At 44.7% G+C, this 25,078-nt stretch overlaps 1 protein-coding gene and 1 non-coding gene across 2 annotated transcripts in view; one reads left to right on the plus strand and one right to left on the minus strand.

Moving 5' to 3' along the window:
- LOC138663366 (oocyte zinc finger protein XlCOF7.1-like) overlaps positions 1–25,078 on the plus strand; it is a 110,855-nt gene that overhangs the window by 80,073 nt on the left and 5,704 nt on the right. Inside the window, exon 7 of the mRNA XM_069749539.1 lies at positions 14,132–15,113. Coding sequence (XP_069605640.1) covers positions 14,132–15,113 — 982 coding nt within the window. The remainder of the gene's footprint in view (positions 1–14,131; positions 15,114–25,078) is intronic.
- Positions 23,963–24,045, minus strand: TRNAL-CAG (transfer RNA leucine (anticodon CAG)). The gene has a single exon. It is a non-coding gene; the product is annotated as a tRNA-Leu (tRNA).

The following is a 25,078-nucleotide window of genomic DNA, read 5'->3' on the forward strand; positions in this document are numbered from 1 at the left end:
CATCTCTGCTTGGATTTCCCTTATATCCTGACCAGTTCAGCAAAGATAAGTCCTTGCTTTGCTCTTTTCTGTCCACATGTAGTGGACTTAATTGTTCTGTACATTCTATGTTTTTTTTTTCCAGCTTGTCAGTATGGATTTATTCAGTTAAGCTGGAAGCTCTGGGAAGCAGATTTACCCTCCACACCTTTAGTCAGGTGTGGAGATTTTTGTAAACTCTGTGTGGATTTTCCTAGTTTTTTTAATACTGAGCGCACAGTAATCTGTCCTGTTCTATCTATCCAGCTAGACTGGCCTCCTTTGCTACATCCTGGTTTCATTCTACGTATGTCATTTCCCTCTCCACTCACAGTCATTATTTGTGGGGGGCTGGCTATCCTTTGGGGATTTTCTGAGGCAAGATAGCTTTCCTGTTTCTATCTTTAGGGGTAGTTAGTTCTCCGGCTGTGACGAGGTGTCTAGGGAGTGACAGGAACATCCCACGGCTACTGCTAGTGTTGTGTTAAGCTTAGGAACTGCGGTCAGTACAGGTACCACCTCCTTCAGAGCTCATCCCATGTTGCTCCTAAACCACCAGTTCATAACAGTACAAGTGGCCAAAGATGAATTAAATGCATCTCAAAAGAAGGAAAAAAAAATTCTGAGCCATTTTTTTTTTTTCTGCACTCTGTTTTGTCTTTTTTTTCCTCTTAATCTCTGGGTGGTTCAGGATTTTGGCGCTGGCATGGATGTTCAGGGTTTGTTTTCTCGTGTGGATCAACTTGCTGCGAGAGTACAGAGTATCCAAGATTATGTTGTCCAGACTCTGGCTTTAGAGCCTAAAATTCCTACTCCTGATTTGTTTTTTGGGGACAGATCCAAGTTTTTGAACTTTAAAAATAACTGCAAATTGTTTTTTGCATTGAGACCCCGGTCTTCTGGTGATCCTATTCAGCAGGTTAAAATCATCATATCTCTGCTGCGTGGTGACCCTCAGGACTGGGCATTCTCCCTTGAATCAGGGGATCCGGCATTACTGAATGTAGACACATTTTTTCAAGCGCTCGGATTATTGTATGACGAACCTAATTCTGTGGATCATGCAGAAAAAACCCTGTTGGCCCTGTGCCAAGGTCAGGAAGCGGCAGAATTATACTGCCAGAAATTTAGAAAATGGTCTGTGCTCACCAAATGGAATGAGGATGCTCTGGCTGCAATTTTCAGAAAAGGTCTTTCTGAAGCCCTTAAAGATGTTATGGTGGGCTTCTCTACGCCTGCTGGTTTGAGCGAATCTATGTCTCTAGCCATTCAGATTGATCGGCGTCTGCGTGAGCGCAAAGCTGTGCACCATATGGCAGTGTCCTCTGAGCAGAGTCCTGAGCCTATGCAATGTGATTGGATTTTGACTAGAGCAGAACGGCAGGAATTCAGACGTCAGAATAGGCTGTGTTTTTTACTGTGGTGATTCTGCTCATGTTATTTCTGATTGCCCTAAGCGTACTAAGAGGGTCGCTAGGTCTGTTACCATCAGTACTGTACAGCCTAAATTTCTCTTATCTGTAACCCTGATTTGCTCATTATTGCCCTTTTCTGTCATGGCATTTGTGGATTCAGGCGCTGCCCTGAACTTAATGGACTTGGAATTCCCCAGGCGCTGTGGTTTTTCCTTGCAGCCTTTTCAGAGCCCTATTCCTTTGAGGGGCATTGATGCCACACCGTTGGCTATAAATAAACCTCAGTACTGGACGCAGCTGACCATGTGCATGGCGCCAGCACATCAGGAAGATTGCTGTTTTCTGGTGTTGCATAACCTGCATGATGTTGTTGTACTGGGTTTTCCATGGTTACAGGAACATAATCCGGTGCTGGATTGGAAAACTATGTCTGTGACTAGTTGGGGTTGTCAAGGGGTACATAGTAACGTTCCTTTGATGTCAATTTCCTCTTCCCCCACTTCTGAGGTCCCTGAGTTTTTGTCGGATTTCCAGGATGTATTTGATGAGCCCAAGTCCAGTTTCCTTCCTCCACATAGGGACTGTGATTGTGCTATTAACTTGATTCCTGGCTGCAAGTTCCCTAAGGGCCACTTGTACTGTTATGAACGGGTGGTTTAGGAGCAACATGGGACGAGCTCTGAAGGAGGTGGTACCTGTACTGACCGCAGTTCCTAAGCTTAACACAACACTAGCAGTAGCCGTGGGATGTTCCTATCACTCCCTAGACACCTCGTCACAGCGGGAGAACTAACTACCCCTAAAGATAGAAACAGGAAAGCTATCTTGCCTCAGAGAAAATCCCCAAAGGTTAGACAGCCCCCCACAAATAATGACTGTGAGTGGAGAGGGAAATGACATACGTAGAATGAAACCAGGATGTAGCAAAGGAGGCCAGTCTAGCTAGATAGACAGAACAGGACAGATTACTGTGTGGTCAGTATTAAAAAAACTACAAAAATCCACACAGAGTTAACAAAAATCTCCACACCTGACTAAAGGTGTGGAGGGTAAATCTGCTTCCCAGAGCTTCCAGCTTAACTGAATAAATCCATACTGACAAGCTGGACAAAAAACATAGAATGTACAGAACAATTAAGTCCACTACATGTGGACAGAAAAGAGCAAAGCAAGGACTTATCTTTGCTGAACTGGTCAGGATATCAGGGAAATCCAAGCAGAGATGTGAATCAAACCAGGAACCATTGACAAGTGGAACTGGCTGAAGGAAAGAGCCAGGCATAAATAGCCGAGCAGAAAGACAATCAGTGGAAGCAGCTGCAGACTGCTAAATCCAAGGAGCAGCCATTCCACTTAAAACCACCGGAGGGAGCCCAAGAGCAGAACTCACAAAAGTGCCACTTACAACCACCGGAGGGAGCCCAAGAGCGGAATTCACAACACTCAAGTACGCCTTCCCATCAATATGCCTCATACCAGCAGTTCTAAGGAAGATCAGAGAGGACATGACCAGAGTGATTGTGGTAGCCCCTTTTGGCCAAAGAGGACATGGTTCTACTCTCTGAGAGTGTTGTCAGTGACGGACCCGTGGGTACTCCCAGAAGATCAGGTCCTTCTAACACCGGGTCCCTTCAGTCACCCTCAGAAGTCCGGGCTGCATTTCATAGCCTGGAATTTGAAAGGTTATTGTTAGAAAAAAAGAGGTTCTCAACCTTACTCAATAGCAGAAAGCCAGTAACTGCCAGCATTTATGGGAGGATATGGAGACAATTCTTATCTGTCTCAGGGCCAATACGGGAAGTGGAAGTTCCGATGGTGGCAATACTGGAGTTCCTGCAGAAGGGTGTAGAGCTGGGATTATCTGTCAGTACCCTCAATGTGCATGTCTCAGCCTTGGCAGCATTATTCAACTGTAACCTGGCAAACAATAGGTGGGTGGCCAGGTTTATCCGAGCCTGTAGTAGAGCTGACTCTGTTCCATCCCCTTCTCCTCCACCATGGGATCTAAATTTAGTTTTATCAGCTTTGACAGAGAGCCCCTTTGAGCCACTAAACACAACGTCAGATGAAATACTAATATTAAAAACAGCCTTGTTATTGGTGCTTACGTAGGCCCGTAGGGTTGGGTATTTACATGCATTATCAGCAGACCCTCCCTACACTCAGATCATGGACGATAGAGTTGTATTAAAATTAGATCCAGCATATCTCCCCAAGGTGGTGTCAAGTTTCCACAGGGCACAGGAGATAATCCTGCCCTCTTTTTGTCCTAACCCTAGCAACAAGGAGGAGAGGCTACATTGTCTGGATATGAGATGTCTTCTATAGTATTTAGAGGTGACAAGGCCTTGGAGAAAGCAGAGGGCTTTATTTGTTTCATTCCAGGGGTCAAGAAAGGGCCTTAAATCCTCAAAACAGACTATAGCTAGATGGGTGGGAGAGGCCATTATGCTAGAGTCTAGTAGTGCAGGCAGGGCTGTTCCAGAGGGTCTTAAAGCCCACTCCACGAGAGCCATGGCGACGTCTTGGGCTGAGAGAGCAGATGCTACCATCGACCAAATCTGTAAGGCGGACACTTGGTCCTCTCCGTCTACCTTTTTCAAACATTATAGATTAAACTTATCTGCTACCTCTGATCTCACATTTGGGAGAAGAGAGTTAACAAGCAGAGATCCCTCCCTAAGAGACTACAAATCTCTGTAACTCTCTCGTGGTGCCGTCATGTGTGATGGAAAAACACTGGTATTACATACCTGGTAATGTGTTTTTTCATGAGACATGACTGCACCCTTGTATTCTCTCCCTTTTTGATCATCACGTCATTAGTTGGGTGCATTATACACTGTTATGATCAGGTGACCTTGGAGCAGCATGAAAACTTTCACTGGAGTAGGTGGTAACTATACTGACCGCAAACCCTGATCTAAACACCGCAACTAGAAGTAGCCGTGGGGTGTGCCTATCAAAACCTAGACACCTCGACACAGCCGAAGGACTAAATACCCCTATAGATGGAAATAGGAATTCTACCTTGCCTCAGAGCAAAAGAAAAAGAAACAGACCCTTATCTTTGCTGAATTGGCAGCTAAGCAGGAGAAGCCAGAAAGTGATCCAACACTTCACAAGAAACATTGACAACTGGCAAGGACTAAAGAATCCTGCACACCTAAATATCCCAGTCAGAACTGCAATCAGCAGATACACCTGGCCAGGACTGCGACTCAGAGACAACTGCATTCCCACCTACAACCACTGGAGGGAACCCAAAAGCAGAATACACAACAGTACCCCCCCCCCCCCCCTTGAGGAGGAGTTGTCCCCGAACCCTCCCCAGGGCCCCCAGAACAATCAGGATGAGCCAGATGAAAGGCACGGACCAAATCAGCAGCATGGACATCAGAGGCAAAAACCCAAGAATTATCCTCCTGGCCATAACCCTTCCATTTGACAAGGTACTGAAGCCTCCGCCTCGAAAACCGAGAATCCAAAATCTTCTCAACCACATTCTCCAACTCTCCGGAGGATCAACAGAGGGAACAACGGGCACCACATATTTCCGCAATAAAGATCTATGGAAGACATTATGGATAGCAAAAGAGGCCAGAAGCGCCAAACGAAAAGACACTGGATTAATAATCTCAGAAATCTTATAAGGACCAATAAACCGAGGCTTAAACTTAGGGGAAGAAACCTTCATAGGAACATGACGGGAAGACAACCAGACCAGATCCCCAATCCGAAGCCGGGAACCAACACACCAACGACGGTTAGCAAAACGTTGAGCCTCCTCTTGAGACAACACCAAATTGTCCACCACATGAGCCCAAATCTGCTGCAACCTGTCAACCACCGAATCCACACCAGGACAGTCAGAAGGCTCAACCTGCCCAGAAGAAAAACGAGAATGAAAACCAAAATTACAAAAGAAAGGCGAAACCAAAGTAGCCGAACTAGCCCGATTATTAAGGGCAAACTCGGCCAATGGCAAGAAGGCCACCCAATCATCCTGATCAGCAGACACAAAGCATCTCAAATAAGTCTCCAAAGTCTGATTAGTTCCCTCGGTCTGGCCATTTGTCTGAGGATGAAATGCAGAAGAAAATGACAAATCAATGCCCAGCCTAGCACAAAAGGCCCGCCAAAACCTAGAAACAAACTGGGAACCTCTGTCGGACACAATATTCTCCGGAATACCATGCAAACGAACCACATGCTAAAAAAACAACGGAACCAAATCAGAAGAGGAAGGCAATTGAGGCAAAGGCACCAAATGAACCATCTTAGAGAACCGGTCACAAACAACCCAGATAACAGACATCTTCTGGGAGACCGGAAGATCAGAAATAAAATCCATCGAAATATGCGTCCAGGGCCTCTCAGGGACTGGCAATGGCAAAAGCAACCCACTAGCACGGGAACAACAAGGCTTGGCCCGCGCACAAGTCCCACAGGACTGCACAAAAAAACGCACATCACGCGACAAAGAAGGCCACAAAAAGGACCTACCAACCAAGTCTCTGGTACCAAAAATGCCAGGATGACCAGCCAACACGGAACAGTGAACCTCAGAAATCACTCTACTAGTCCATCTGTCAGGAACAAACAGTTTCCCCACAGGACAGCGGTCAGGTTTGTCAGCCTGAAATTCCTGAAGAACCCGTCGTAAATCAGGGGAAATGGCAGAAAGAACCACCCCTACTTTCAGAATACCGACCGGTTCTAAGACCTCAGGAGAATCAGGCAAAAAACTCCTAGAGAGGGTATCAGCCTTAATATTCTTAGAACCCGGAAGGTACGAGACCACAAAATCAAAACGGGAAAAAAACAAGGACCATCGAGCCTGTCTAGGATTCAGCCGTTTGGCAGACTCAAGGTAAATCAGATTCTTAGGATTGGTCAAGACCACAATACGGTGCTTAGCTCCCTCAAGCCAATGTCGCCACTCCTCAAACGCCCACTTCATAGCCAACAACTCCCGATTGGCGACATCATAATTGCGTTTAGCTGGCGAAAACTTACGGGAAAAGAAGGCACACGGTTTCATTAAGGAACCAACAGGATCCCTCTGAGACAAAACGGCCCCTGCCCCAATCTCAGAAGCGTCAACCTCAACCTGAAACGGAAGAGAAACATCCGGTTGGCGCAACACTGGAGCAGAAGTATATTGACGTTTAAGCTCCTGAAAGGCAGAGACAGCCGCAGAGGACCAATTCGCCACATCAGCGCCTTTCTTCGTCAAATCGGTCAAGGGTTTAACCACGCTGGAAAAATTAGCAATGAAACGGCGATAAAAATTTGCAAAACCAAAAAATTTCTGAAGGCTTTTCACGGATGTGGGCTGAATCCAATCATGAATGGCCTGAACCTTAACCGGATCCATCTCTATAGACGAGGGAGAAAAAATAAAGCCCAAAAAAGAAACCTTCTGCATCCCAAAGAAACACTTAGACCCTTTCACAAACAAAGCATTGTCACGAAGGATCTGAAATACCATCCTGACCTGTTGCACATGAGACTCCCAATCATCGGAAAAAATCAAAATATCGTCCAAATATACAATCAAGAATTTATCAAGATAAGTCCGGAAGATATCATGCATGAAGGACTGAAAAACAGATGGAGCATTAGAGAGTCCGAATGGCATCACAAGGTATTCAAAATGGCCTTCGGGCGTGTTAAACGCAGTTTTCCATTCATCACCCTGCTTAATACGAACAAGATTATATGCCCCCCGAAGGTCAATCTTCGTAAACCAACTAGCTCCCTTAATCCTAGCAAACAAATCGGAAAGCAAAGGTAAAGGGTATTGAAACTTGACCGTGATCTTATTCAAGAGGCGATAATCAATACAGGGTCTCAAGGAACCATCTTTTTTAGCAACAAAAAAGAACCCCGCTCCCAACGGTGAAGAAGACGGTCGAATATGCCCTTTCTCAAAAGACTCCTTAATATAGCTCCGCATAGCGGTATGTTCAGGCACAGACAGGTTGAAAAATCGAAGGAAACTTACAGCCTGGAATTAAGTCAATAGCACAATCGCAGTCCCTGTGCGGTGGAAGGAAACTGGACTTGGGCTCATCGAATACATCCTGAAAATCAGACAAAAACTCTGGAATTTCAGAAGAGGAAGAAGAGGAGATTGACATCAAAGGAACATCATTATGAGCCCCCTGACAACCCCAACTAGTCACAGACATGGACTTCCAATCCAACACAGGATTATGTACCTACAACCACGGAAAACCCAGCACGATAGCATCATGCAAATTATGCAACACCAGAAATCGACAATCTTCCTGATGGGCTGGCGCCATGCGCATGGTCACCTGTGTCCAAAACTGGGGCTTATTTTTAGCCAAGGGTGTAGCATCAATGCCCCTTAAAGGAATAGGGTTCAGTAAAGGCTGCAAGGGAAAACCACAACGCCTGGCAAACTCAAAGTCCATTAAGTTCAAGGCGGCGCCTGAATCCACAAACGCCATGACAGAAAATGATGACAATGAGCAGATCAAGGACACAGATAACAAAAATTTAGGTTGTACAGTACTGATGGTAATAGAACTGGCGATCCTCTTTGTCCGCTTAGGGCAGACAGAAATGACATGAGAAGCGTCGCCACAATAATAACACAACCTATTCTGACGTCTGAAACCTTGTTGTTCCATTCTAGACAGAATCCTATCACACTGCATTGGCTCAGGAATTTGCTCTGAGGATAACGCCACAGCGCGCACAGTTCTGTGCTCCGGCAAGAGGCCGGTCAGTCTGAATGGCCAGAGACATAGAATCACTCAGACCGGAAGGCGTGGGAAACCCCACCATAACATCTTTAACGGATTCAGAAAGACCATTTCTGAAAATTGCCGCCAAAGCATCATTCTATTTAGTCAACACCGACCATTTTCTGAATTTCTGACAATACAATTCTGCCGCCTCTTGACCCTGAGACAGGGCCAACAAGGTCTTCTCAGCTTGATCCACAGAATTAGGTTCATCATATAACAATCCCAAAGCCTGAAAAAAGGAGTCTACATCAAGCAAAGCCGGACTCCCAGATTCCAGGGAAAACGCCCAATCCTGCGGGTCGCCACGCAGCAGGGAGATGACGATTTTAACCTGCTGAATGGAATCACCGGAGGATCGAGGTCTCAAAGCAAAAAACAGTTTACAGTTGTTTTTAAAACTCAAAAATTTGGACCTGTCACCAAAAAACAAATCAGGAGTAGGAATCTTCGGTTCTAAAACAGGAGTCTGAACAATATAATCAGAAATACCCTGTACCCTAGCAGCAAGCTGGTCTACACGAGAAGCTAATTCCTGAACATTCATGCTAGCACAAGGCTCTTCAGCCACCCAGAGATAAAGAGGGAGGAGAAGACAGAGTAGACTGAAGAAAAAAAAATGGCTCAAGACCTTTCTTCCCTTCTTCTGAGATGCATTTAACTCATTATTGGCCAGTTGTACTGTTATGATCAGGTGACCTTGGAGCAGCATGAAAACTTTCACTGGAGTAGGTGGTAACTATACTGACCGCAAACCCTGATCTAAACACCGCAACTAGAAGTAGCCGTGGGGTGTGCCTATCAAAACCTAGACACCTTTACACAGCCGGAGGACTAAATACCCCTATAGATGGAAATGGGAATTTTACCTTGCCTCAGAGCAGAACCCCAAAGGATAGGCAGCCCCCCACAAATATTGACTGTGAGTAGTAGAAGAAAAGACACACGCAGGCAGGAAACAGGATTTAGCAAATGAGGCCAAACTAGCTAAACCGGAAAGGATAGGACAGGATACTAAGCGGTCAGTATTAAAAATCCTTCCAAAAATATCCACAGCAGAAAATACAAAAACTCCACCATCTAACTAAAGATGTGGAGCGTATATCTGCAACTCCAGAGAATCCAACAAGACCGAGAAAACACTGACACAGTCTAAGCTGGACAAGAGAAAAACAAATGAATAGCACAGAATATAAGCACACTGCATGTGTGCCACAGAAAAAGGAACAGACACTTATCTTTGCTGAATTGGCAGCTAAGCAGGAGAAGCCAGAAAGTGATCCAACACTTCACAAGAAACATTGACAACTGGCAAGGACTAAAGAATCCTGCACACCTAAATATCCCAGTCAGAACTGCAATCAGCAGACACACCTGGCCAGGACTGCGACTCAGAGACAACTGCATTCCCACCTACAACCACTGGAGGGAACCCAAAAGCAGAATATACAACAATACACTCCCTTGGGTGTTGGTGATTAGAATCATAAAGAATGTATTATTTATGTGTACACTAAACTGCGGAGTTCCTCTCGTGCTCTGTAAAACAACTGATGCGGAGAGAGAGGAGCTGCCCCTTTTATCTTGAAGGTTTCCTGTCCTTGAAGGGCGGATCCCCTCTCTCGTGGTGCCGTCATGTCTCATGAAAAAACACATTACCAGGTATGTAATACCCGAGCTTTTGCATCGTTTTATTCTGAGAGCTATAACTTTTTTAAATTTTTTTCGCTGATGGCGCTGTACGGTGGCTCGTTTTTTTGCGAGACAAGATGTCGTTTTCAGCGTTGTCATGTTTATTTATATCCATCTTTTTGAACGCGTGTTATTCCACTTTTTGTTCGGCGGTATGATGATAAAGCATTGTTTTTTGCCTCATTTTTTTTTTTTTTTTTTTTTTTTTTTTACGGTGTTCACTGAAGAGGTTAACTAGTGAGACAGTTTTATAGGTCAGTTCGTTACGGACTCAGCTATACTAAATATGTGTACTTTTATTGTTTTTTTTATTATTATTTGCATAAAGAAATGTATTTATTGGAACAATATTTTTTTTTATTTAGGGATTTAAAAAAATATATTTTTACAGTGTAATTTTTTTCTTTTTTACTTTGTCCCAGGGTGGGACACCACTATATAGTGTCAGATTGCTGATCTGACACTTTACAGAGCACTGTGTCAGATCAGCGATCTGACAGGCAGTGCAGGAGGCTTGCCGGCACCTGCTTTCAGCAGCCACTGACAAGCCACCTCCCTGCAGGAGCCGGAAGGACCCCGTGGCCATCCTGGATCCAGGGGCCTGCAGGGAGGAGGACGGAGGAGACCCTCGGAACTACGCGATCACATTGCGCTGTTCTGAGGGTCTCGGGGAAGCATGCAGGGAGCCCCCTCCCTACGCGATGATTCCCTATGCCACCAGAATGGTGCGATCTTGTTTGATTGCGGTGTTACAGGGGTTAATGTGCTGGGAGCTGTCAGTGACCGATCCTGGCACATAGTGCCCGATGTCAGCTGTGATAATCAGCTGACACCTGGCCGCAATCGGCCACGCTCCCCCTGTGAGCGCGGCTGATCGCATATGACATACTATCCCGTCAATGGTCATACAGGCCCAGGTCACCTCGACGGGATAGTATGTCTGATGTCAGAAAGGGGTTAAAGCAATGATCTTAATCTGCACAAGTCCCACCCCCCAGTGGTCAGTGCTTGCACAGATTGAAAGCATCGCTTGCCCATAGATGCTACGGCACATGTGCCACCATTGGCGCAATTTTGTTGCAGCAAAAAAAATAAATTTGGCTCCTGCAAGATGGCTGCGGCGCATGTGCAGAAGCATCTATCCGTAAGCTTTTTTTCAAAGCCAACACGATTATATGCAGTATTTAAAATAGGAGACAGGTCACTGAAGGATCAATGACCTGCCAGTTAGGCCCATGAGGATGAAAATGAGAACAGAGCACTAAATAAAGCGTTGCCCATAGCCCTACCCACAGAAACGAGAATCTCATTAACTGAAAACTGGAAATGCAGATCACTCAACAAGCACAAGATGGATTTCGTCAACCAAGGTATCATTTTAATCAGTGTAACGGCACCGACCTGACAGTGCCTGTAGTTAACTTCGCAAAATCCTGATGCAGGTTTGATTTATATGTGCAGTTAGGCCAAGTGTGAATTTCTTTACAATAAGCGTTTCCCCTTATCCTGACTTTTCAATTTCTTTTAAAACCGACAAACTTTAAACAGGATTGTGATAAACTACTTAAAAAACATTACACCTGTGCCATGATATATCTCTAAGCTGTGCGAGGCTGATGGCTGTAATATACATTTACAGTGGGGAAAATAAATATTTGATACACTGTTGATTTTGCAACTTTCCCCACATACAAAGCATGGAGAGGTCTGCAATTTTTATTGTAGGTACCCTTCGACTGTAAGAGACAGAATAAAAAAAATCCAGAAAATCACATTGTATGATTTTTTTACATAATTAATTTGCATTTTATTGTATGAACTAAGTATTTGATACAATAGAAAAACAGAACTTAATATTTGGTACTGAAACATTTGTTGGCAATTACAGAGACCGCTCCATTCTTTGTAGGTGGGAAAACTTGCAAAATTGTCAGTGTATCAAATACTTATTTTTCCCACTGTATTCACACATGCAGGAGATGTGTTGGCATGACTTGAGCCCTGGTTTAATGGATTCACTCCACGTCATAAATTCCATTATGTTTTCCATCCTAATCAATTCAGATTACTGCACAATCTCTCCTGAAATGGGAGCGCTAATACCGTATTTTTTTGCTTTGTAAGACGCACTTTTTTTTCTCCCAAACTTGGGGGGGGGGGGGGGGGAAATGGGGGTGCATCTTAGAAAGCGAACATGCCTTTCCGGGGGGGGGGGTGTCCGGGTGCCTGGCGGTTGCTGCAGGTGTCTCCGGTGCCCAGCAGTGCTGCGTGGGTGTCCTGTGCTGCCCAGGGTTCTGCTGACAATTTGCGACAGACCAAAGCCCCGGCACTTCCAGGGTTCCCCGTGCGCTGGTCTCGGGAATATGGCCGCTGCCGAGGGCGGCGCATGCGCTGATGGTGATCTCGGGATCAAATCTCGAGAGATGAGATTTCAGGGTTGATAAACTTCTTGAATGTGGTTTTGAGCACCATGAGGGGTGCAGTTTTTAGAATGGTGTCTCACTTGGGTATTTTCTATCATATAAACCCCTGAAAGTGACTTCAAATGTTACGTGGTCACTAAAAAAAAAATGGTGTTGTAAAAATTTGAAATTGCTTGGCAAATTTTAACCCTTTTAACTCCCTAACAAAAAAAATTTGGTTCCAAAATTGTGCTGATGTAAACTAGACATGTGGGAAATGTTACTTATTAAGTATTTTGTGTGACATATCTCTGTGATTTAAGGGCATGAAAATTCAAAGTTGGAAAATTGCAACAGTTTCTAGATTTTCGCCAAATTTCCGTTTTTTTCACAAATAAATTTTACCACTAACATGAACTACAATATGTCACGAGAAAGCAATATCAGAATCAGCGGGATCCGTTGAAGCATTCCAGAGTTATAACCTCATAAAGGGACAGTGGTCAGAATTGTAAAAATTGGCCCTTTCATTAATATGAAAACCACCTTTAATAATAATAATAATAATTTTTATTTATATAGCGCCAACATATTCCGCAGCGCTTTACAAATTATAGAGGGGACTTGTACAGACAATAGACATTACAGCATAACAGAAATACAGTTCAAAACAGATACCAGGAGGAATGAGGGCCCTGCTCGCAAGCTTACAAACTATGAGGAAAAGGGGAGACACGAGAGGTGGATGATAACAATTGCTTTAGTTATTCGGACCAGCCATAGTGTAAGGCTCAGGTGTTCATGTAAAGCTGCATGAACCAGTTAACTGCCTAAGTATGTAGCAGTACAGAAACAGAGGGCTAATACTGCATAAAGTGTATGAGAACATGATGCGAGGAACCTGATTGTTTTTTTTTTGTTTTTTTTATAAATAGGCCACACAGGGATCGTTAGGTTAATGCATTGAGGCGGTAGGCCAGTCAATATTAATATAGAATAACCCCTTTACCACCTTTGGTGGTAAAGGGGTTATTCTATATTAATATTGACTATTTTGACTTCACAGGCGCTTTCTGGAAATTAGCACGCAGTAGATGTTTGAGAGTGAAAATGGTATATTTGCCATTTGTTACCCAAACCATAGTGCCCATGTGCTCCAGGAGAAACACACACCATAAATTACATAGGTTCTTCTCACTATAGTAATGCCAAATACATGGATGACAAATGTGGTTTGGGCACACTGCAAGGCTCAAAAGTGAGGATGAGATATGAATTTGGGAAAGAGGATATTGCTGCTGGATTGGTCTATGGAAGCCATATTGCTTTCCAAGAGCCTTTTGAGCCACCAATAACATGGAGACCTCTGTTTTTCCATTGACAGATGATGAACCTGAGTGGGGACTTGTTTTTTGTGAGATAATAATAATTTTTTTATATAGCGCTAACATACAGGTTGCACACATTATCGTCGCTGCCCCGTTGGGGCTCACAAACTAAATTCCCTATCTTTGGAATGTGGAAGGAAACCTGAGTACCCGGAGGAAACCCACGCAAACACAGAGAGAACATACAAACTCTTTGCAGATGTTGTCCTTAGTGGGGCTTGAACCCAGGACTCCAGCGCTGCAAGGCTGCTGTGCTATCCGCTGCGCCACCGTGCTACCCGCACTATTACACTGTGAACTGTCATTGTCTTGGTGAATAACTCAATATTTTTACATAACTTGCCATTTTTTTCCGACTGTAAGTAGAAATATTCAAAAACATAAATTTCAACGATATTTTAGTCAAAGATAATAATTGATTTTATTCTTGGCAGATGACTGTAGCAGGAGATCAGAGGGACAGCTGAAATCTTCAATTTTTAACTCAGATTATCTTGAGATCACACAGGATACAAATGAAGTGAATTTCTTTACACCAGATATACCATCATCTCTTCACAACAACGATCTGTCATCTGATCCCACGAAACAGATCCTCTCTTCTGATTCATTACCAACTACTAAGGAAAATCAAAGTCACAAAATAAGCATTAAAAAACAAACTGCTCTTAAAGTAAAGATGCCATTTTCACGTTCAGAATATGGAAATAGTTTTCCTATTGAACATCAAAAAAATCACACAGCGGAGAATAGATTTTCTTGTTCCAAGTGTGGGAAATGTTTTAACCTTAAATCAAATCTTGTTAGACACCAGAGAACTCACACAAGGGAAAAGACATTGTCATGTTCAGAATGTGGAAAATGTTTTAACGTTAAATCAAATCTTCTTAGACACCAGAAAACTCATTCAAGGAAAAATACATGGTCATGTTCAGAATGTGGAAAATGTTTTAACCTTAGATCAAATCTTCTTAGACACCAGAGAACTCATACAAGGAAAAATACATGGTCATGTTCAGAATGTGGAAAATGTTTTAACCTTAAATCAAATCTTCGTAGACACCGGAGAATTCACACAGGAGAGAAGCCTTTTTCCTGTTCAGAATGTGGAAAATGTTTTTCACACAAATCACACTATGCTACCCACCTAAGAACTCACACAGGGGAGAAGCCTTTTTCATGCTCAGAATGTAAAAAATGTTTTAATCAGAAACCAGACTTGGTTAACCACCAGAGAATTCATACAGGAGAGAGGCCTTTTTCCTGTTCAGAATGTGGGAAATGTTTTAACCAGAAATCAACTTTGGTTAGGCACCAGAGAATTCACACGGGACAGAAGCCTTTCTCCTGTTCAGAATGTGGAAAATGTTTTACAGAGAAATCAGGTCTTATCAAACATCAGAGGACTCACACATGGTAGAAGTTTTATTCATGTTTAGAATGTGGGAAAAGCTTTATACTGAAATCAAATCTTATCTTACATCAGAAAATTCACATTTATAATAATTTTAATTATATAGCGCCAACATATTCCGCAGCGCTTTACAAATTATAGAGGGGATTTGTACAGACAATAGACATTACAGCATAACAGAAATCACAGTTCAAAATAGATACCAATAGGGGTGAGGGCCCTGCTCGCAAGCTTACAAACTGAGGAAAAAGGGAGACACGAGAGGTGGATGGAAACGATTGCTTTCGTTGTGTAAGAATCGGGTGTTCATGTAAAGCTGCATGAACCAGTTAACAGCCTAAGGCTAGGTTCCCATTCCGTTAATGGGACCGCGCTAACGGACAGCGTTGCACGGCGAAATTAACGCCCTGCAACGCGTCCGTTAGCGCGCCCATTAAAAGCAATGGGGACGCGCATCACTAGCGCGTGCCATTTTCGGCACGCGCTAGCGATGTGCCGGTGTTTTGTGGCGCGCCGCGGACGCTGCTTGCTTGCGGAGATCTGCGAGAGCGGGGACGTTTAACGCGACCCCTTTATAAAACATTGCGTTAGCGCAATCCGCTAGCGCTAGGCGCTAAACGGATTGCTCTAACGCAATCTGAACCTAGCCTAAGGATAAATTTGTTTAGAGTGTGGGAGATTTTTTAACTCGAAATCGCATCTTGTTAGACATCAGAGCAGTCACACAAGGGAGAAGCCTTTTTCATGTTCAGAATGTGGGAAATGTTTTACCAGAAAGTGCAACTTGATAGCCACCAGAGAACCCACAAAGGTAAGAATTTCGTAACAATACCCAACGGATTAGAAAGACCCTAGCTGCAACAACTAAAAACACCAATTCAGACCTAGCTTCCTAATAGGCCGTTGAGGGGTTTCTAATACCTCCTGAGGAATTAGAGGGGAGGCTGCATGACACTGTCAACAAGTAGGAAAATGTCAAGTAGGATTCGAAAACCCTACGTGAAAAACTAAAAGACATTCATTTAGGACAGGCCTAGGCAAACTGCGGTCCGCGGGCCACATCCAGCCCCCTGACTGTTCCTGTGCAGACACAGCCAGACAGCTGGAGAAGAACTGATGTTTCTCAGAATCGTCATTGCAGCTGTAGCCCTGCCCCCGTCTTCTCATTGGTGGATGTGGGGCTGCTCAGTTCCTGACTTGCAGACTAGAGCTGCTGAAACCTGTGCAGGAGGCAGAGCGGTCAGGACAGGGGAGGGAAGCGGGTCTACAACACCCATCTGCTACAGATAATGGGCGAGTAGCTTCTAAGGCTACTTTCACACATCAGGTTTTCTCAGTCAGGCACATTCTGGCGAATTTTGAAAAAAAGGGATCCGCCGGATGTATTTTTTTTTTCTCATAGACTTGTATTAGCGGCAAATTGTGACGGATGGCCTAATGTTTCATCTGTTTTTTGCCGGATCCATCAAAAATTAGTTTTCCGGCGGCCGGAGAAAACGTACAGAGGAGTGTTTTTTTCTGTCGGCGAAAAAATGCACAGCGACGTATCCGGCAGAAAGCGCATGAAACGTGAGGTGAAATGAGTGTATTCGGTTACCGATTCCTGTTTTTTCATAGAGCATTTCCCGTAGCTGCATTTTCCATTCCGGAGTTTCTCTCTCTCTTTCTCCTTTATTAATTCTCCGGATTCTGCCTGACGGCAAAAAACTGATGTGTGAAAGTAGCCTAAGGCTTTCTCAGCCCCTGCCTGTCACCTCCTGCCCCATATGTGATGTGAATCTATGCATGTGGAGCAGAGGTGGGGAACAACATTTTCCCAATGTTCCCAATTTATTGCTTGAGCAACTACTGTACTATTACTTGTTACAATAATGTTTATTGCAGCAAGTATTGTCAGGCTATGTTCACACTGCTGTAATATTTGTGCCCGGTGCCACCTTTCTATACCACCATCTCTCATTGCCCTGATGTGCCTCACAGGAATTCTACTTTGGAAGCCTTGTGTACAGCGTCAGGTTGTATAGGATGCCACACTGTTTGGCATTTCTTTGCCACGGGGGATTCCCATTTGGGTCATTATTGCATCTTTAACCCCTGATATTCGGACATTCCATGTAGATCTCAGGGTGGCACTGTGGTATGACCTTATTTCAGGTCTTGGTGTCTATTTTTTGCTGTGTTTTGACATTTTAATTGTTTTTAATTGTCTTTTTGTAGTGTTTAAAGTGTGATTCAATAAACTTGTTATACTTTTTGACAATCTCTGCGGTGATCCCTTTGGTATGCATGCTACTTTTTTTTCTTCTGTTTATTATGTTGCGTTTTCTCGTAGCATGCTATAGGTGATCCCTGGCGGTGGTGCCTGCCTAACATTGTTGTCTGTAACCGTGCTGCCCCTCCATTACTAACAATGGACACTATTTTATAAATTTTATTCACATCTGATGTATAAAAATGAATGCTATACAGTTGACAATACAGATGGAAAATCGTCTTTTTCTAGATAAAAATAACGATGTTTTTTATACGCTCATGTAAACTTAATCACATAAGCAAATGCTTTTTATAAAGTGATGAAATTAGTATTATGCAGAGTGATCCAAAGCCAAAGGTGACTTTCATACTAAATTTAATTCAATAATCTTATCACTTTTCTAATATATTTCAGTTAAAAAAAAATGTCTACCTTACCCTCTATACTTTTTATTTTTTTTACTTCCAATGACATTCCCAGTGCATTTTGGGGTACTCACATGGGACGTCATTAGTGGAAGAGGATGCGGTCCCAAAGCATCATCAGTTTCGGAGACTGGTTCCTGCCGGGTCATCACTTCTCTTTAGAGCCAGCAAGGGAGCGCACTGTCACTGTGCACTCAGAGGAATATAGCACAGGGAGCTCGTACTGAGTATGCCTCAGAATTTACAACTCACGCATTATCAGGTGCGCAGGACTAGCCCAGCCTCCAAAATAGACATCACTGATGGCGTTTCATTACAGAGAGGGCGCAGAGGCTGCGGCAGTGATTGCAGCTTCTGCCCCTGAAAACTGCTCAATTGAGTATCCCAGCAAAAATAAAAAAAAAATAAAGACAAGTCAGAATGTAAAGGATACATTTGGAAATTTTTAATTGACGTATACTAGAAAACAAGATTAGATTATTACACTGAATATATAAACATTTAATATAAAATTCACCTTTCGTTTCGGACCACCCCTTTAATTTCAGCCGATTGGTTCGGCCCTCCATAGCAGTGCCAGTTTCTCATGCGGCCACTTGGGAAATTTAATTAGTGCCCACATTTTGCTCCCTAGAAAGTAATAATTATCCCTGTGTGCCCCTTTGACAGTCACAGTAACCTGAGTTATCCTATAACAATAAGTGCCCACTTTACATTTAATAATGCCCCAAGTCTCCCCCTGTATAGCTCCCCTATACACAGTATGATGCTCTTATACAGAGTATAATGCCCCCTCTCCGTATATATATATAGTATAATGCAGACCCCTATGGGCAGACTTTAATATAATTATAAATGCGGAGGACACGAGAGCAAATAGGTATATTAAAAGTAGAACATTTATTAACACACTGTAAATATTATAATAGACAAAAAACACATACTATATGCAGGAACAACACATAAGAGTACCAAGGACTCCACACTGAATGCTAGGCTGGGTAGTTGCCATATCCAAAGTAAAGAGTACACCTGCTATAAGCAAGTCCCATTAGGGCAGCATACCCGCACCCATATGCCTCACAGTAACCCATGATCTAGCACTTAGTAATCCCGAGGTTATGAGGGTGCTCACCTATAGGCACACGATGGGGAGTCCAGAACTGGGCGTGAGTGCCCCCGACGCGCGTTTCGCGGGTGTAGAAACCCCGCTTTTTCAAGGGGATAAGGTCTTTGCCCAGCCAGGACCTTGTATCATCCTTTGACCCGGCACGTGATGTCCGGTCAGCCAGTGGCAGAGGGGAATGGCGGTGCATGCGCCCCGCAGCACCAAAGCTCACCGCAGATGGAGCCGGGCGTCATCGTCATCACATGCGAGCGGGGAGGAGGAGCAGTCCCCGCCCGCATGGAGGAGGAGAAAGACGCGCCGCTCCACAGCAGGGAGCAAGGAGCACGGAGAGCAGGCGCACTCCCCGCTGCACCACTAATGGAAAAAGTGTGCGCCCACATAAAACAATGGTGCCGTATAGACTCAATATGTATCTATGCTTAGGGAATAGTATGCATCGCAGAAACACAATCAGTTCAGTGAGAATAAATCAAAGGATGTTGCTTCCAATATTCTCCAGGTCTGCTTTCAGATATGTTCATTCATACAGCATATTCCCATCGTAATAATTTTGGTATAATCCAGCACCGCTGATGGTTCCATCGCTGATCTTAAATTGGCAAGTGGCAGATGATAATAAGGAAATCCTGCTTCAGACAACAGATAACAAAATAAAGTGAAAAACACATAAATATAATACAAAAAATAAAAACAATAAAAGCACACACCCGGATAACGGGGGAAGAGACAACAAGAAATATAAGCACCATCAGATGGGTGCAGATCATGTATACAGGTATAGGCTGAGAACCAAAAAAGCAGTGAGCTCAAAGGAAGGAGAAAAGAAAGGGACTCATCCATTTGGCCTCCACCTGCGCAAGGGTCTTTTTATAGTCCCCTCCTCGGATTCCCAAATGTATTAAGTCAATCCCCCGCACCATGAATGATGAGGGATCACCCTCATGAAATTGCCTGAAATGGCGCGGAATGGTTTTAAGGAGGGATAGATCGGTCACTGCCCGAGCCGCACGAATGTCCCGCACATGCTTACGTACACGTTTTCTCAGTTCCCTAGATGTCAATCCGACGTAGATTTTCGAACAACCGCACGTGGCATAATACATGACATTTGTGCTCCCGCACGAAATGCGGTGTCTAATATCAAATTTTGTTTTACCGTCGAATGAACTAAACGTGTTACAGCGCAGGACATTCGTGCAAGCCAGGCAGTGGCCGCAGGGTATAGATCCCGTAACAGGCCCTCCGGTTCCAAATGGACTATCTCTGGATGGAACAGTGGCTCTTGGCCAGGAGGTCTTTTAAATTCTTTGACCTCTTTGCTGTCATAGAGGGGCCTGTCCCTAACGATTCTCCTAAGGAGGGCTCCGCACTTAGAATAGACCAGTGCTTTTTCAAGATATTGTGCATCTCCTCCCATTCGTGATTGTAAGTCGATATGAACCTTATTGGTCCATTATATTGCATCCCTTTTCTAGGCTTGGAGGGCTGTAGTAAGTCTCTACGTGGAGTGACTCGAGCACGTTGGTACCCCTGCTTAATGCATCTATTGGAATAGCCACGTGCAGAGAACCTTGACTTAAGATCAGCAGCTTGACTTTCAAATTTGCTGTCAGACGAGCAAATCCGCCTCATCCTCAGGAACTGACCGAGCGGGACAGCCCTGATAGTAGACAGATTGTGAGCAGAGGACGCGTGAATCAGTGCATTGACAGAAGTTGGCTTACGGTACACATCCGTTTGAATACGTCCACTTTGATCAACCTCAAACGTAACATCCAAAAAATTGACCCTTTTGGTGTTGAATGTGTATGTTAAGCGGATATTAAGAGCATTCTGATTCAGCGTCCCCATGAATTCCTCGAGCTGCTGCACCGTCCCATCCCACAAGAAAAAAACATCATCTATATAACGATGCCAGCACAGCACATGGGAGGCGGCCTGCGGGCCCTCGTCGCCAAAAAGGAATCTCGGCGGTCACATGCGTTGCCTTCCCTGTTGAGCACAAAGCGCAAATCACAGTACCTGCAGGAATCAATGACGGCAGCGTGGGTGTTCCCTCCAGGTGAAGCCATGAACAGGTATGGAGGGGGCAGCGTTGCCAGGTGTCATGATGCTGGAACGCCGAGAATAGGACAGCGGCGCAGCGTGCGTACCGGAAGTGAGGTGCGCGCAAGGCACCCAGAGAACACCAGCAGCCGGCCGAGAACAGGAAGAGAATGCACCAGAAGTAGTCCGGCAAGCTCCAGAAATGAACCACCGTGCACACGAGATCTGCAAAGCGCATGCATTGGGGGGGGGGGACGAAAGATCTGTGGTTGCCAGGTGTGCGCACAAACTAGAATACAGCGTGCAGGCGTCGGGGTGCTAAGCGGCCAGCAGGTGCAGGATCAACCAGGTGATCAATTAAGTAAAAAAAAAAGAGGGACAGTTAGAACGGAAGCTCACCCTCCCGGTCTCTGTACTCCAATGGCTCAGGTGGTGGTTACAGATAGTCATCTCCGAGAGGAGTCACCTGGACATACACAGCCTCCAAGATAGGCACAACGGATGCCAGTCCTTGGGGGTAGAGAGCCCACCTAGACACACTATGGCTCCAGGAACCCTGGGCCCAGGAGAAAAGAAATCTATCAAATGATTGGGAGCTTCTAGCAATCGAAAAAGCACTAGGAGGTTACTACCACTCTTAACAGGTCATCACGTGAGAGTCCTATTGGACAACCGAACCGCAGTCGAATATATAAACCACCAGGGGGGCACCCGCTCTCAGTCATTGATGCAGATAACAAAGAGGATCATGACTCTGGCAGAACACCATTTCCTCTCATTGTCGGCCCTGCATATCCAAGGTGTAGACAACCTGAAGTCAGATTTTCTGAGCAGGAACCACTTTTGGCAAGGAGAATGGTCCCTAAAAGAGTCAATTTTTCAACAAATAGTGCACATGTGGGGAAGACCCAGTATAGATCTCTTTGCTTCAAAAGCCAACAAGAAGGTTCAGAAATTATGTTTCCCTAAGTCCAGCAGACAGGCCATTGGCAGTAGACGCCTTCAGGATAGAATGGACATCAGGACTCATTTACGCCTTCCCAGCAATATGCCTCATACCAGCAGTTCTAAGGAAGATCAGAGAGGACAAGGCCAGAGTGATTGTGATAGCCCCTTTTGGCCAAAGAGGACATTGTTCTACTGTCTGAGAGAGTTGTCAGTGACGGACTCGTGGGTACTCCCAGAAGATCAGGACCTTCTAACACCGGGTCCCTTCAGTCACCCTCAGAAGTCCGGGCTGCATTTCACAGCCTGGAATTTGAAAGGTTATTGTTAGAAAAATAGGGGTTCTCAACCTTACGCAATAGCAGAAAGCCAGTAACTGCCAGGATTTATGGGAGGATATGGAGAAAATTCTTATCTGTCTCAGGGCCAATACGGGAAGTGGAAGTTCCGATGGTGGGAATACTGGAGTTCCTGCAGAAGGGTGTAGAGCTGGGATTAGCTGTCAGTACCCTCAAAGTGCACGTCTCAGCCTTGGCAGCATTATTCAACTGTAACGTGGCAAACAATAGGTGGGTGGCCAGATTTATCCAAGCCTGTAGTAGAGCTGACTCTGTTCCATCCCCTACTCCTCCACCATGGGATCTAAATTTAGTTTTATCAGCTTTGACAGAGAGCCCCTTTGAGCCATTAAGCACAACATCAGATAAAATACTAATATTAAAAACAGCCTTGTTATTGGTGCTTACGTAGGCCCGTAGGGTTGGGGATTTACACGCATTATCAGCAGACCCTCCCTACACTCAGATTATGGACGATAGAGTTGTATTAAAATTAGATCCAGCATATCTCCCCGAGGTGGTGTCAAGTTTCCACAGGGCTCCGGAGATAATCCTGCCCTCTTTTTGTCCTATCCCTAGCAACAAGGAGGAGAGGCTACATTGCCTGGATGTGAGATGTCTTCTATAGTATTTAGAGGTGACAAGGCCTTGGAGAAAGCAGAGGGCTTTATTTGTTTCATTCCAGGGGCCAAAAAAGGGCCTTAAATCCTCAAAACAGATTATAGCTAGATGGGTGGGAGAGTGTTATGAACTGGTGATTCAGAACCACAATAGACCTGGTGGTTAAGAGCACACAAAGTGACCTGATAGTTACTAATACATAGGACGAGCTCTGAGACGTGGGAACTCTGCTGACCGCAATCCCTAATCCTATCACACCACAATAGAGGTAGCCGTGGAGCGCTCCTGACCAGACCTAGGCGCCTCGGGCACAGCCTGAGAAACTAGCTAGCCCTGAAGATAGAATGAAAAGCCTACCTTGCCTCAGATAAATTCCCCAAAGGAAAAGGCAGCCCCCCCCACATATAATGACTATGAGTAAAGATGAAAATACAAACACAGAGATGAAATAGTAACATAGTAACATAGTTAGTAAGGCCGAAAAAAGACATTTGTCCATCCAGTTCAGCCTATATTCCATCATAATAAATCCCCAGATCTACGTCCTTCTACAGAACCTAATTGTATGATACAATATTGTTCTGCTCCAGGAAGACATCCAGGCCTCTCTTGAACCCCTCGACTGAGTTCGCCATCACCACCTCCTCAGGCAAGCAATTCCAGATTCTCACTGCCCTAACAGTAAAGAATCCTCTTCTATGTTGGTGGAAAAACCTTCTCTCCTCCAGACGCAAAGAATGCCCCCTTGTGCCCGTCACCTTCCTTGGTATAAACAGATCCTCAGCGAGAGATTTGTATATAAAATAAATAAATAATCTTTATTTTTATATAGCGCTAACATATTCCGCAGCGCTTTACAGTTTTTGCACACATTATCATCACTGTCCCCGATGGGGCTCACAATCTAGATTCCCTATCAGTATGTCTTTGGAATGTGGGAGGAAACCGGAGTGTCCGGAGGAAACCCACGCAAACACGGAGAGAACATACAAACTCTTTGCAGATGTTGTCCTGGGTAGGATTCGAACCCAGGACCCCAGCGCTGCAAGGCTCCAGTGCTATCCACTGAGCCACCGTGCTGCCCTTAAACTAATGTCAGAAGTGGGATTCGAACCCACGCCTCCAGGGGAGACTGCGACCTGAACGCAGCGCCTTAGACCGCTCGGCCATCCTGACTATATAGATTTTAGCAAAGTGAGGCCCGACTTACTGAATAGACCGAGGATAGGAAAGATAGCTTTGCGGTCAGCACAAAAACCTACAAACAACCACGCAGAGGGCGCAAAAAGACCCTCCGCACCGACTAACGGTACGGAGGTGCTCCCTCTGCGTCCCAGAGCTTCCAGCAAGCAAGAAAAACCAATAAAGCAAGCTGGACAGAAAAAATAGCAAACAAAAGAAACACAAGCAGAACTTAACTTATGCAGTGAAAACAGGCCACTAGAACGATCCAGGAGAGAGCAAGACCAATACTGGAACATTGACTGGAGGCCAGGAACAAAGAACTAGGTGGAGTTAAATAGAGCAGCACCTAACGACTTAATCTCGTCACCTGAGGAAGGAAACTCAGAAGCCGCAGCCCCACTCACATCCACCAGAGGAAGCTCATAGACTGAACCAGCGCGCAGTACCACTCATGACCACAGGAGGGAGCTTGACCACAGAATTCACAACAGGAGAGGCCATTATGCTAGAGTATAGTAGTGCAGGCAGGGCTGTTCCAGAGGGTCTAAAAGCCCACTCCACGAGAGCCATGGCGACGTCTTGGGTGGAGAGAGCAGATGCTACCATTGACCAAATCTGTAAGGCGGCCACTTGGTCCTCTCCGTCTACCTATCTGCTACCTCTGATCTCACATTTGGGAGAAGATTGTTACAAGCAGAGATCCCTCCCTAAGTGACTACAAATCTCTAACTCTCTCGTGGTGCCTTCATATATGATGGAAAAACACGGGTATTACATACCTGGTAATGTGTTTTTTCATGAGACATGACGGCACCCTTGTATTCCTGCCCTTTTTGATCACGTCATTAGTTGGGTGCATTATACACTCCCTTGGGTGTTGGTGATTAGAATCATAAAGGATGTATTATTTATGTGTACACTAAACTGCGGAGTTCCTCTCTTGCTCTGTAAAACAACTGATGTGGAGAGAGAGTAGCTGCCCCTTTTATCTTGAAGGTTTCCTGTCCTTGAAGGGCGGATCCCC

Source organism: Ranitomeya imitator, chromosome 2 (assembly GCF_032444005.1).
Source record: "Ranitomeya imitator isolate aRanImi1 chromosome 2, aRanImi1.pri, whole genome shotgun sequence".
Classification (NCBI taxonomy): Eukaryota; Metazoa; Chordata; class Amphibia; order Anura; family Dendrobatidae; genus Ranitomeya; species Ranitomeya imitator.